Below are 13,570 nucleotides of genomic sequence, written 5' to 3'. Positions count from 1 at the left end.
CTCTCAAACTCTAAAGGCCAAATAAGATTGGTGGTAGGTCTGACCTCTTATTAAAGAAAAAAATAAGGTTTACACATTTAATTCTTATCGTTCACATGCCAAACATGTAAACAAAACACTAACTGATGATTATCAACATCGACTGATATGAAAGATACTGATACAGGGTTCCTACAGCATAAGGCAAGTTAAATTCAAGACTTTTTAATGCCTCTTAAAATAAAAATTTAAGACCAACTTGACAATAAACACAAGAAAAATTTACCCCAAATGTTTATTTTAACATAAACCATTACTTTCTGGTCCAGTAGATACGTTTAAAAAAAAGCCATATAGGAAGAAAGCTTAAAACAAACAAATAACAGATATATTTTCAACAACTACTGAACTGAATTCTCTAACTTTGTTCTGTTCCCTACTCAATCCCTCTACTTTCATTCATGGCATGCCGCCAAACATTTTCCTGAGATTTGGTTCTACTGTCGCTGTTGGTGATGTGAGAGATGCTGTGGAGGCGTTGCAGAGACAAGGATGGAACAGAATGGAGAAATACCTGCTGCTTCTCCATAACTTGATTTTGACGCTTCATGCTTCGTACATGCATCTCCACTGCCTTGATTCCCATTGTGCTTCATCTACATTCCCTGGTAGTGGTTTTAGCCATGCAGAAAACTCTTGGATGGATAGTCTATTTTTCATTGAATATAAAACTTCCCCATGTCGTCCAGATAAAAAGTTAGTGGCACATCACCCCAAGGTCTGGCTGCAACATCTTTTTTTATTGGTTCCGCTATCGGACAGAACCAATAATGGTTACAGCAAGCGGTTTGGTAAATGTGAGAAAAATATTGTCAATTATTTTGTTTGACATGGATTACAAAAATAAAATCCTTTTTATGATGTGGTAACAATTTTAAGACCAATGAAAGACTGATTTAAGACATTTTAATACCAATTAAGGCCTTGACTTTATATGGAAGAATTCAATGCCTTTTAAGAGTTATTAAGGATCTGCGGGAACCCTGTGATAGATGTTTAAAATATATCAAACAGCCCTAACATCCTAATCTGAAGACAAAAGCAATGGAGGAGTATTCAACTTTAAAGCAACCCCAAACACAAAATAAACCTGTTGGGCTGACTCACTCACTCAGTCAGCTACTTTTAATCCAATTGACAAACTATTTAAAAACAACAGATTAGAGTCAGAGAAAGAGATTGCAACAACTCAACTTTTGAGGAGTTAGTGTGAATAAATTGTTTAAAATCACAGCAGAGGCATGAGTTTGAATAGTCTGTCTTTAATCAGTCATCACAAAAAGGTGCTATAATCCCTGTGCCATTACACGTTTGAGGTGGGATGCCATTCCAAAAAAATTAAAAGCAATCCACTGGACTTGGTTTCCGAGTTTTAAGACGTTTCGCTTCCCATCCAGGAAGCTTTTTCAATTCAAAATGTCAGGAATAGTGTTGAGTTCGAGGTTTTATACAGTAGCCCAACAAAGCCTTGTTTTTGTTTTGAAAACATGCAAATTGTAACAGACGAAGGGGTCAACTAGTTTGGAATGCGGCCATTTGGCTTCTTTTGTTAGACTGCAATACACCATACCTATCTAAGGTTACGTTTACACTGCAGGCCTTGATACTCAATTCCGATTTTTTTTTGCGTTGTTGTTTACATTTCCAAATATATGCCACTTGTATGTGATCCCCTGTGTAAACAACATTCAAACAGCTTAAGTGTCCCGCATGTGCAGTAGAAGACGCAGTGACAACACAAGCCAGCGTGCTTCGTGTTTACCGGAGTAAACATGGATGTAGTGCTGGAGCACATCTAGCGATCTTTCCAAACCTTAAAACATCAATCTTTTCAAGATGGTTAAAAAAATACTGCTCTCCACATCATCGTCCACCATGATGTTTGTTTGTCTTGCCGCTGCTGTGTAGGAAGAAGCAGAATAGTGACCTTTGTCGGTTACTTATGGCGTTCAGGGCGGATGAACACGACATGGCTGTTCAGAGACAGGCTGCATTTGAAAAGATCAGACCAAGTGGCCTGGGTTGCATAGGAAAAAAATCGGATCGGTTTTGTTCAGACTGTCATGAAAAGATCAGATGCATATGGGCAAAAAAAATCTGATTTGGGTCACTTCAGTCTGCAGGGTGAACGTAGCCCAGGTGTCTTAAAGGTGGGTCGTTAAAGGGGATTGTTGTACTGGCTGAATAGACGAGGTTCTCCACTCTCCTGTGTTCCACCCCCCACTCTGTGAAACCTGGTGTAGCAAGAAGCAAGCCGTTGATTGATTGGTGGGCGGGTAAAACGAATAGCCTGTCTCTAATCTGTCATCCCTAAAAGCTGCTACAATCCCTGTGCCATTACACTTTCATTCACAAAACACATGACATAGTTGTTGTAATTTAAATTAGTTTGCTAACAAAACAAGATTAACTCTCATATTTATCGCTCAGTTGGTCTCGTGTGTTACAAAATATCAACCAGATCAATTAAGTTAAAAGAAACGTGGTTGTTCTGAATCAGGTGTAAGTCTGAACTCCTCTGAATACACAGATTTAAAGCTAAACTAATCAGCATGTGTTGATGAAATGTTACAAAAAAATCCCCATAAAACCACATGTAGTAGAAAGTTTGAAGAGCTCATCTAACCACAGGGAGAGGTCCACATGATCCTCCTTCAAATTAGTAAATCTTTAACTAGTTGGAAAACATGCCCCATAGACCACTGGAAACCATTTTAACACCAGTTGTATTTATGCTTCCTTCCGCAAACATGTTGTGAGGAAATCCCTCCTACTAAAATGATGATATTCTCTGAGTAATTCTCCCTGTGGTTAGAGAGAGTAGAAAATGGCTGGTCCAGCAGAAAGTCACACACCTCCCCACTAGCTTATTAGCTTAGCGCAGTAAGTAGCCGTGTGGCGCTGACCTTAATTTAAGCCTGGTTTAAACACAAGCAGAAACAGCCTGAAACTACATTTAACCGCAGTGACAACTAAGTTAACAAATATTTAAAAACAAACGTCAACCTACGTTTGAGAAATTAGGAGTAGAAGAGCTGGCTTGTCTCTCTTGTAGCTGGGGGTCACATACAGTGAGCACAACAGGAAATACGTCAGAAGATAAATACTACTTCCGGTTTAAATGTCGCCCTCTTATCTCAACCAATCTACGACGGAGTCCAAAGGCTTGACATTTAATGAATTATATTTACGTCGGTCTAATCTCTACGGAAGAGGATTAGGGCCACTAAAAAAAAAAAAGTTAACCGATTTTTAAATTTTATTTCATTTTAGTATGGGAAAAAAGTCAGAATTCTGACTTCTTCTCAGAATTCTGGCTCTTATTATTGTCAGAATTCTGTCAGAATTCAGAAAAAAAAGTCAGAATTCTGAGAAAAAAGTCAAAATTCTGAGATTAAAGTCAGAATTCTGGGAAAAAAATCTGAATTCTGGGAAAAAAGTCAGAATTCTGACATTTTTTCCCCATACTAAACTGAAATAAAATTTAAAAATCAGTCAAGTTTTTTTTTTTTTCCCAGTGGCCCTAATCCTCTTCCGTAAATCTCTCCTATTTATTTTCAGAAAGTGTGGCATTGGCCCCGAAGTACGAGCCACAGTAACAAATCTTTTATTTTATTTTACAATACTTAATTTAACTGTTATGTTAAATGTTTTTCTCTCACCTGATTTTGACATTTCTGCAACTTCTCCTATGTATAAGCCTCTTGGCTGTTTCTAAGGTATGCTCTCCTTCAATGGCGTAACGACACAACAATAGGCCCCTAAGCAACATTATCTGGGTGGGCCCCATATCTACATAATTCCAAGTCGTGTAAAAAAATAAAATACTCAAATACATCGTTTTTTTTAAGATATTTATTGTGGTTTAAAATATATTATGAGTGTATTTTTTTACCAACCGTCTAATGAACTATACACAGTTATTAACATAGTAACGAAAAGTCCCACTATCTGCTTTGCTATTGGTGTCGTGTTTAAACAGCTCAACATCATGTTGAAATCTGCCATGTGTTGGGGTATAAATAAGGTCCGGTCAACTAAACCGTTACATCTTCAATGAAGCGTCCTAGTGCAATTGTTTTATAAACTGACCCTACTTTAATTATCTTCACATATTTGCTGTTTTCTTTGGGGTTCATATTGTTGTTGGTTTATTTATGTTATTTAACTTATGTCATTCATAGAACAGCTTTATTCATACTGAGATCAAATGACCAACTGTCGACTTTATTTACATACCAATTAAGTAATTTGGAATTAATTTCTTGCAATGGCTAATACATGGTAATACACAAATTCATACTGAATGCAGTTAAATCACACTTTCATTTCATGTAAAAAAAAAAATAAAAAAAAAGAATTAATCACACTTTTCGGTTTCCTTCCCAAAATACAGTACCAACTGCGACTCATGGCCTAAACCAGGGGTCACTAATTAAAAATGCTGAGGAAAAAAAGGAAAATCAACAACAAGTAAAGGTTCAGAGACATTTTTAATTATAATCCATTACTTTAAACAGCATTTAACACTGAAATAAAATGCGGGTGTTTCTGCATCCATGTTATACACTGAGTTTTTTAGTTAAAAAAATAGAAAACAAAACAATCTTTCACAGTTCGGTATATAGACGATTTCCTGACTTCCATGTCTTTTATCTTTTATAAAACACCTGAATTTATCTTTTTTTCTCTCTTTCCTTTTTTATGGCTTAATGAGAGAAGTGGGCTTTAGGCTGCCCTGTGACGATTTATAAACCTGGGTTTGAATGGCGACAAAGCCATTCTCAAGCTTATATCTAGGTGCTCATTCGTGAGCCTGGATCAATTTTTATTTTTTATTATATTTATGGTGGAGAATGTTACTTTCACCAGTTCACCGCACTTTTTCCCAGCAGTCCACACTTTCTCTGCTCTCTTTTTCTCATCGTCTTCTTCTTTCCCATTGCCACAGGTTTGCCTGCTGTGTCTAAAAGTGGCTAACAGCAGCGACCCAGACTGACACAGCTCATTGGCTAATTTGTATCACGTGCAACCTGCTGCTAGACGCTCCAGATGGCTTTACCATACAAACAGGAGAAGTGACCTTTAGACACTGTCATCGGAGAACATGCACTAATTTACAGTATGAATGTTTTAAACCAGGTTGGGTCCGTATTAACCAGCAAGTGGGTCCAAGGAACATGAAAGACATTTTTATGCACTGAAGTCATTTTTCTCCAATCAGGGCTTACTGAACAATGTGCTTCAGAACAGCTTTATAATTCAGAGCAGGTATGTAGAAAAGCTGCTGCACCAGAGAGGAGTTTTTTTTTAACATTAGTTATAATCAACATTTGTAAAGTTAGTTACTAGAGAATGTACTATAATTTCATAATTTCTGTAGAACAATGGTAAAAAATGTTGCAAGACACACAGATCTTTGACAAATATTTATTTGATATAACAATACATGATTCACATGAACTTCATTTAAATGAAACAAATTTAAGGAGCAGAAAAGAATAGGAAAAAAACATGATTTTTTTAAACCTGCTTACGTGACTGATTACTTAGATGTTTTATTTTTGTATGATCTTTTCTAACACAATGCAAAAAGCAGGTTATATGTAAACATATGAAATATTAAATCAACATTTTAACAGTAAGAAAAACAACTTTATCTGGTGTAACTTCAATATAGGTACTTTTAAAAAGTTTTATTCAGTGTAATATTTAATTCTAGAAATATTTGAGGGCTTCAGTAATCAGGAGAATAGACTACAGTGTGTCATTAGAAGGTGAGAAACATAAAGAAAATAGAAATTATGATCATAGATAACATTTTTTTTTTTATCCCTGATGTAATTGTGAGCTCAAAATCCCCAATTAATGGTTTTGTTTAGCCCGGCTACCATAAATATATTACATCTATTGCCCTACATATCAGCAGTTGTAAGATCATGGCATGTATTTTATTCCTTTCATCCTTGGTATGATATGGAGATCTCTAACATCATCATGTTGAAGCAACCAACACAGGTAGCGCTCCGTCCCCATGCCCCATCCACTGGTGAGGAGTGGCATCACTTTGCGCATTGTGATGTACCACTTGTAGGACTCTTCTGCTACTGCATGGTGCTTCAAGGCTTCTCTTACCATCTCTGGGGTGGAATGGCGTTCACCAAGACCAATGGTCTCACCCAGCCCCAGCAAGAGATCAGCTGCTTTGGCTTTGCACCGACCCGTGCCCTCCACATATGCCTGGTAGAAAGGAACTCCCAGGTGGTCCATTTCAGTAAGCCATACAGCACCACCAAATTTCTCAATCAAGACACGCTCCCCTTTGCGAGTTAACTTCCTACCAAAGTGGGGCTGGCCATCTTGCACCCACTCTAAGCAGTCTGCAGAATGCATCATGGAAATGGCTCGATCCAGAGGGATTCTTGGCAGAGTATTTTCTCCTTCCATTTTGCTCAGGAATTCTGTTACATGTGTCAGGGTTCCAGCTGAGTTCTGGATCATGTCTGAGTGATGTTTTAACATACACTTGGTAACATGAACCAAGTATCCCTCTGCAATGGAAATGGCCTTGTTCATGTCCCCCAATAATTCGCACTCGACATGGTAGAACTGATTCAAGTGTGTTGCATCTGGATCTTCCCCTCTAAAGCTAGGAGATATGTAGTAGGCTCCAGCAAGGTTCTCCTGAAAGCGAAGGAAGTATTCAAGGACAAACTGCATTGAATCAGCCAGGTACACATCTTGCCCAAGCAGGCTGACAGACACTGGCTCTGAGTCAGATCCTAGGCCCATTGGTGAAGATATGGTGTCTGTGGTGAGAGGGGTCAAAGCGTAGGAGAACTGGCAGGAATTGTGAAAATACTCCACTGTGCTGTGGAACAAAGTGTTTTGAATTTGGAACAGGTTTCGGTACCACTGGCTATTTATGGCCAGCGTGGAATGAACCTGAGGATCTTTCCATGAATGAGGAGGTGTGCATCGGGTGATTTTTAAGTGGATGTCTTTGAGAGACTCAGCATCAGCCATGGGGCCATCCAAGGAGGATACAAATCCTGGGTAGGTTTGGAAGAATTCTGGTTGCAGCTCTTCAGCTTTTGTCCCATCTGGTGGAGGTAACAGAGGGACCAGTTTGACATGGGCATGATCGATCTCGAACCCTTCAAAGATCAGTGCAACACTTGGAGCCTTCATACCTTCCTGTAACAGTTTGGCCACTTTATATGTTGCAAAGATCAGAGCATTGTATTGAAGATTGTTCAGTCTGAAGATGTCACTAGACAGGGGCCTGCGTGGCACCACCACAGTTAGACCAGGCCTATTTGGATATGGTGTCAGAAAGGCCACGTGCTCACTGTCTTCCCACACTCTCCACTGTTGCTGCTCTCCTTGTATAATACGGCTAAACAGATTATCAGTGGAAGGGTCACCAAAGTAGTCAAAGCAAAATGGTGCATTTGGTGTAGGCAGTGCACTTCTGATCTTGGCCTGAACTTGGTTCAGTGCCTCATCATTCCAACGTGGGCCACTTTTTGAGTTACAGAAACCAGTGTCATGACTGTAAAACTCCTCCTCTTCTGCAAGATGGGGCTGCCACTTTGGCTGTAACCCATAGAGTGGGAGTAGTTTAATCTGTGCAGGTTTAGAAGGATTTGGATAAAAAATCAAAGCACAGCGTTGTACTCCTAGTCGCTCACATAACAAGTTTGATACAGTTTTTGCAGCTTGTAGCATGGCAACGAAATCAGGTGTTGGCAACTGAAAGATGCTAGTAGGCCCACTTAGAGTCTTCCTAGTGATAATGACTGACCCGGGGGTCCAAGGGTTGGGGTTCAGGTAGGCAACCAGCTCATCCGTTTCCCAGATCACATTGGTGAAACTCTTAATAGGCCTTAGAACTTCTACTCTTGAAATGCCTCCATTCATTGAGGCCACAAACATCACCCCAGCATTTGTTTCAATGACAGCATCACCCTTTTTGTCTACAGCAATGATACCAGCAGACACATCTTTCAGATTTTGGGATATCACTTCCCTGCAGGCCTGTCTAAGGCCATAGCCTTTGTTGTGGTATAGACTGGCAATTTTCTCTGCTACACTGGTCCTTAAAAAGACATCTCCATCTCCAGAACATGTAATTGCTACCTTGTCATCTGCATATATTCCTGCTCCTACTATTGCAGTGTCCCCTACTCGTCCTTTCAGTTTTCCAACCAACCCACCTGTGGAGGTTGCAGCTGCTAATGTGTTCAAACGATCTAAGGCCACAGCTCCAACAGTTTGAGGGTGATTGTTTTTTGAGGTATTTCCATCACTGAGTTTTGCCATTAACTCTTTGTAACGCGTATCAGTGTAAAAATAATCTTGTCCAACTGGCTTTGTTTTGTCCCCCATCCCTTGCAGAAACTCTTCAGCTCCCTCTCCAACAATCAGTGAATGCGAACTCTTCTCCATCACACATCTGGCTGCTTTGATAGGGTTTTTTACAGTTTTCAAACATGCAACAGATCCTGATGTCATTCTACTTCCATCTACAATGGTCGCTTCCATTTCATTTTTGCCATCTTTGTTAAAAACAGAACCTCTACCTGCATTAAATAGAAAGCAGTCTTCCAAAGCCTCCACAGATCTCTGAACAGCATCCAGACTACTCCCACCCTGTTCAAGAATTTGGGCCCCAAGGGCTAAGGCTGTTTCTAGTGCAAACTCAATCATCTCTGTCACTTTTGTATTCAGCTTAATATCCTCCCCAGCACCACCATGAATCACAAGAATGTAGTCAGAGCTCTTGCCAGATCCTGAGTCAGGAGCACCTTTACCCTTGTCTAGATTCTCTGGGCACTGAAGCATCTGCTCTGTTTGCTGCTGTTTGAACAGAGAATCCAATGCTCCCATTTGGCTGGTGATGGCATACCTGACAGCTAAAAGCATCATCAATTTCAAGTTCAACTTGAGGTTTTCTTGAAGCCTCTTCAGAGCAACAGCAAAAGACCCCTTTCCATTGAGCACAAGTCTCACTTTGTCTTTCTTCCCAAGGTAGGTTACAGCAAGTTGGTCTTGAGCATAAACATTACCTACTCCACACTCAACACCCTCCATCATATCTGAACCTGTGAGGTATACAGATGGACATCCAAAAGGATTTAGGAATTTCCTCAGTGGATTATCAGGTGGTAGGGACCGACGCAGAGCAGCCAGGTGGGGACCAACACCTTGGCCAGTTTTGGTGTTTCTGATTAGGTTTTTGTGCTCCAAAAATGCTAAATGGAACAGCTGAAGTAAGTCATTTGAGTAGCGGATGGTGTTATCGGGACTAATGTGAGAGGCCAAGGTATTAACTAACTTGCGGGAATGCACTGTGAGTGAGTAAGTAGGATCACAACGACCATGTTTGTAGTGCCGCATATGTGTAGGTGTGACAAGCATGTGTTTAGATGCAGACTCTCCAAGAGTCTGCCAAAGGGAGAGTTGCAAGGAGAAGTTGACCCAAGCATCATATAGGCCCCTTTGCCCTCTCAGTGTAGAAAATACATCAGGATAAGAGGGGAGATCAAACGTTAGGACTAGATTGTCCGCTGTCAGTACAGGGTTCTGTTGGAGCTTAGTTATCCCTTCAAAAGGGAAGGTTAAGCCTTTTGGACATGCAGAATGAACAGTATTTAGTGTATCAGGTTTGACCATTTTTCCTAAGTCATTATTGACAAGATTTATGTCAACAGTCTCAGACAGATGGTACACACGTTCAGTCACAAGAGAGGCTACCATTCCATCCACTGCACTGTGCTCGAACACCATCCCAGCTGTGCTGTCCTTAAACACAACAAGGTTCAGGACCTGCAAAAGAAAATCAGTTCAAATATCAAGTTCACTTCTTTTCAAGAAATGGCTATTGTTTTAAATTGAAAGTTCAGTAGTTTGCTTGTAAGTGGAAACCCCAGTGTTCATAATCTAATGAGAGCCAATTATGTCTTTTTTTCATCATAGGGATGCTTAGCAGATATGTAAAACAAGTTTAGCATAGATGAAAATGATGGGAATCTTTAATTAGTCTTCTTAATATTAAATTCATCATTAAAAAGCAGTTTAGTTATACCTTATCATAATATCTCAGACGTGGAGAGTCTCCTCCTCCTCCTAGTCTAACTGCATTGAGGATATCAGCCATTTCAGTGGGTGCGTTGCTGTCCTCTAGGCAGAGTATAAGGATGGCACTCTCCATGAGCTCAAGTGATTTATGCCCATCTCCTTCTTGCTTGAGAATCTCTTCCCTGAGAGCAGCCCAGGATTTGCGCTCCAGAGTTGACAGGCTGCAAACGACAGAGGGATCATTTTGTTTCCCAGCTCTGGGCAGATCCATCACCTGAGCCAGTTGTTTGTAGATGTCCAGAAAGGACCGTGCAGAAACTTGTCCACCAGTGCTGGGACGCCACAGTATATCAACAGGAAATGCTCCACCTGCGCAGGTGATGATTGCATGGAGGCTATCTGGGTAGACCTGTCGTGCAGAGAAGTTTAATAGAAACAGTAAAAAATTCAGTCTCACTCTAACACACTGTATGGTCTTTTAGAATTTTTAAAAATTTGGACCATCACCAAGTTAATCTCACCTTAATTTCATCTTGGCTTTTGCCAGGAATACGGCTGGCAGCAAACACTTCAGACTGCTGAGTGTCCTCCAGAGGAACATCACCCTCCAATAGGAGGGGTTCGCTGTACAACTTTGCTGCTGCCCAGAGCAGAGCAGCTGCCCTTGCAAGCTGAGAGCATCCCTTTGCTTTAGATGGGAGAAGAACAACCGGCAGGGCCGTTGAAGTAGGCAGGGGATCAGCACAAGACAACAAACCTTTCTTGAACTGCCGAGTCACCCAGTTCTCTTGGCCTGCTGCAAGGGCCTCTATTTTTTTTTGGGCCTCTTCAAGAGCATTCCTCTGCTTTTCCAGGGTGCTCTTGAACTCGGGGTAAAGATCTGGACTCAGAGTAAGCTGGAGAACACGGCTCACTTCTTGCAGTGTAGTGTCCAACTGTGGAAGTGGGTAGTCAACGAGTGTCATCCTGTAAAAATCGAGGGGCCTTGATAGGGGAACAAAAGAATTGATGACATTATTGGAGAAAATATCACAGCAAAAATAATTGTTACTACAAAGCAGCTATACGTACACTATATATTTTAATACAAGTTATTCAATTATTCAAGAAGTACACCTTAAAAAAGGCGGACTTATTTAGCATCATGAGAGATGCATTAGCTTAATGTCTTGTTCCCAAAAATACTCAGCTCTCACTTACAAGCTCTTCCTCGGATCTCTGATTCATGTGACAGTTCTTCTTTATACACACACGCACACCCACCTAACCCTAAACCTGACCTTAACCCAATTCACACTTTACTCCATACATAACCCCTTACCCTAATACGGCAATGCCCCTGATGGGGTCCAGGGCTCAGTCCTCACAAGGAGCAGATGGTCCTCACAATGTTATATTTTTCAAGAAAACAATGTATGAAATATAGGAACACACACACACTCACAGGCTGTATAACTCTATCCTTGTGGGGACTTTCCATTTACTTCCATTCATCTCCCATTCATTTCTATGTCTTAACCCTGACCCCTACCCTAACCATTACCAACATATACTTAACCCTAAACCCAACCCAAACTTAATTCTCACCTTAGTCCTAAACATGACCCCTGACCCTAAAACAACATTTTTCTTCATGGGGTATTAGGCATTAGGCCAGAGAATGAGAAGATGGTTGGAAAATGGGCCCCACAAGGTATGAAATACACACATCCTTGTTGGGAGGTTCCATTTACTTCCATTCATCTCCCATTCATTTCAATGGCCTAACATTGACCCTAACCATAACCATTACCAATACACACTTAACCCTAAACCCAACCTAAACTCATTTCACACCTTAGTCCTAAACTTAACCCCCTAGTCCTTGGTACGTATACCTATAAGTCCCCAAAATACAGCATGTTCCTGGAAAGCTGTCCCTACAAAACCTGCAAAAACATCGCCTCACACCCAAACGTTCTTGTCTTGCTATATGTAGTAAGGCCCTTGCATTGACTCCCAATGTCTTCTATTGATATTCAGTAATTTTAAACCCTTTCTATGCCCTAACACTGACAATAATCCTAGACCTAAGCATTACCAATGCATACCTCACCCTAACCTTAAACTAAACTCAGTTTAGACCTGAGCCCTAAATCTGACCTTTTGAAAAATAGCTCACGAGAATTAGGAAAATGTCCGAATAGACCTCACTTTGCTGGTAAAATAAGAAAAAAAAGTTCTCATGCAGAAGACCAAATAGGAAGACCCACACAGTCAATTTTTTTTTTTTTACAATGAAACTATATTAAATACACTATAACATACGTTTCCTTCACATGACCTCCAATGGCCAGTAAGTCTGTTAAGTCATTAATTCTTAAAAAAAGAAAACACAAGTCTCTTTGTGTGAGAAATTGGTGGAGATGAATGGAATGCATCCAGATTTCACATTTTTCTGATTGGTCATTGGTCAAGTGAGCAGCTCTCTCCGTAATGTCTGGTAACAAGGCCCGTCTGCTTTCACGTGAAAGCAGTTACGCCCTTTCAAAAAAAACTAAAGCTTGCTGGTCACCAAGGAAACCAGATGAAAATTGGATTTGACATGGTTTGTTCAAATCATCCACACAATGCTGGCAATCAGTGGTTTGTCCAGCTTTGACAGACAATCTGAAGGACATGGTTTAGAAACAACTTGTTTTGTGATTGCCAGGAACGTATATGGGTTAAATGAATTTACAAGGAAAAATGTGCAAAAAATACAAAATCAATTACAAAAAACCGCAAAAAACAACAGTTTTTTTTCATTATCAGGCCAGGAAAAATATAAAATTGTTTTATTCACACTAATCAAAAATGGATACATTTTCTTTAACTTGTGTAAATATAGTTTATTTCAAGTAAGAAATGTGCATCCCCAAAATTAAATTAGCTCACATGCAGCTTCAGCTAGCTGAGGTTAACTAGTTGGTTTCTTCAGGAAATCAGTGAGAAAGAAACACCACATCAGAACAATTGGTAACTTCCTTGTATGATCCATTTAAAAAAATACTTTATAAGTACAGCTAGATTTATGAACATTGGAGAATATAATTCTCGAACAAAATAATCTTACCTTTGTGAAGGAATTTGTCCAAGATGTGGCCGGCTGCTTGAGTGGGAGACCACTTACTGGGAGAAAAACTCGGCTGGACTGAAAAAACAGGGGATTTTTTTTCAAGTAATGAACAAGCTGTGACTCCAATTAAGAAACCCTCTCTCCACCTCCGCAGCCCATCGTTCTGAATAATCTTCGACAATCCCCTTTTCTTTTAAAAGATAACCTGGTAATCAATTTTAAATAAAAGTGAAATCTCCAGAGATTAAATGTTCTAAAACCGGGTCTCAGTGATAGTTTTAATTCTAACATAACTGTAAGGACTGCCTTTGCTGAAATTAAGCTGAGTGGTCCATTAATCTCAATAAGACC

At 40.0% G+C, this 13,570-nt stretch overlaps 2 protein-coding genes across 3 annotated transcripts in view; both read right to left on the bottom strand.

Moving 5' to 3' along the window:
* Positions 1 to 3,128, bottom strand: part of mief1 (mitochondrial elongation factor 1) — a 12,168-nt gene extending 9,040 nt beyond the window's left edge. The window contains exon 1 of the mRNA XM_015378562.1: positions 3,050 to 3,128. The gene's annotated coding sequence lies outside the window, so the exon portion shown is untranslated. The remainder of the gene's footprint in view (positions 1 to 3,049) is intronic.
* A 2,590-nt stretch (positions 3,129 to 5,718) lies between these two features.
* On the bottom strand, positions 5,719 to 13,306 carry LOC107087196. Of its 2 annotated transcripts, none has more exons than XM_015378629.1 (4): positions 13,217 to 13,306; positions 10,644 to 11,105; positions 10,130 to 10,531; positions 5,719 to 9,870 (listed from the first exon to the last, which is right to left on the bottom strand). In XM_015378629.1, the coding sequence occupies exons 2-4, from the start codon at positions 11,085 to 11,087 to the stop codon at positions 5,977 to 5,979; spliced, it is 4,740 nt and encodes a 1,579-aa protein (XP_015234115.1). In that variant the 5' UTR covers positions 11,088 to 11,105; positions 13,217 to 13,306; the 3' UTR covers positions 5,719 to 5,976. The 2 variants fall into 2 exon arrangements, with proteins under 2 accessions (XP_015234115.1, XP_015234116.1); XM_015378630.1 differs by having other exon boundaries at positions 10,644 to 11,088; positions 13,217 to 13,293.
* Positions 13,307 to 13,570: the final 264 nt, after the last annotated feature.

Source organism: Cyprinodon variegatus, unplaced genomic scaffold (assembly GCF_000732505.1).
Source record: "Cyprinodon variegatus isolate N-32 unplaced genomic scaffold, C_variegatus-1.0 Scaffold175, whole genome shotgun sequence".
NCBI classification, from domain to species: domain Eukaryota; kingdom Metazoa; phylum Chordata; class Actinopteri; order Cyprinodontiformes; family Cyprinodontidae; genus Cyprinodon; species Cyprinodon variegatus.
Note: the sequence above shows the minus strand (reverse complement) of the source record. Positions and strands in the feature narration are given on the sequence as shown.

Bases quoted from the DNA above. Each gene is read 5' to 3' on its own strand.
- LOC107087196 (XM_015378629.1), bottom strand. From the start codon at position 11,087: ATGACACTCGTTGACTACCCACTTCCACAGTTGGACACTACACTGCAA. The intron at 10,532-10,643 runs GTGAGATTAACT...TCTGCACGACAG, and splicing joins AAAGCCAAGATGAAATTAAG to GTCTACCCAGATAGCCTCCA. The intron at 9,871-10,129 runs GTATAACTAAAC...TTTCTTTTGCAG, and splicing joins GTCTGAGATATTATGATAAG to GTCCTGAACCTTGTTGTGTT.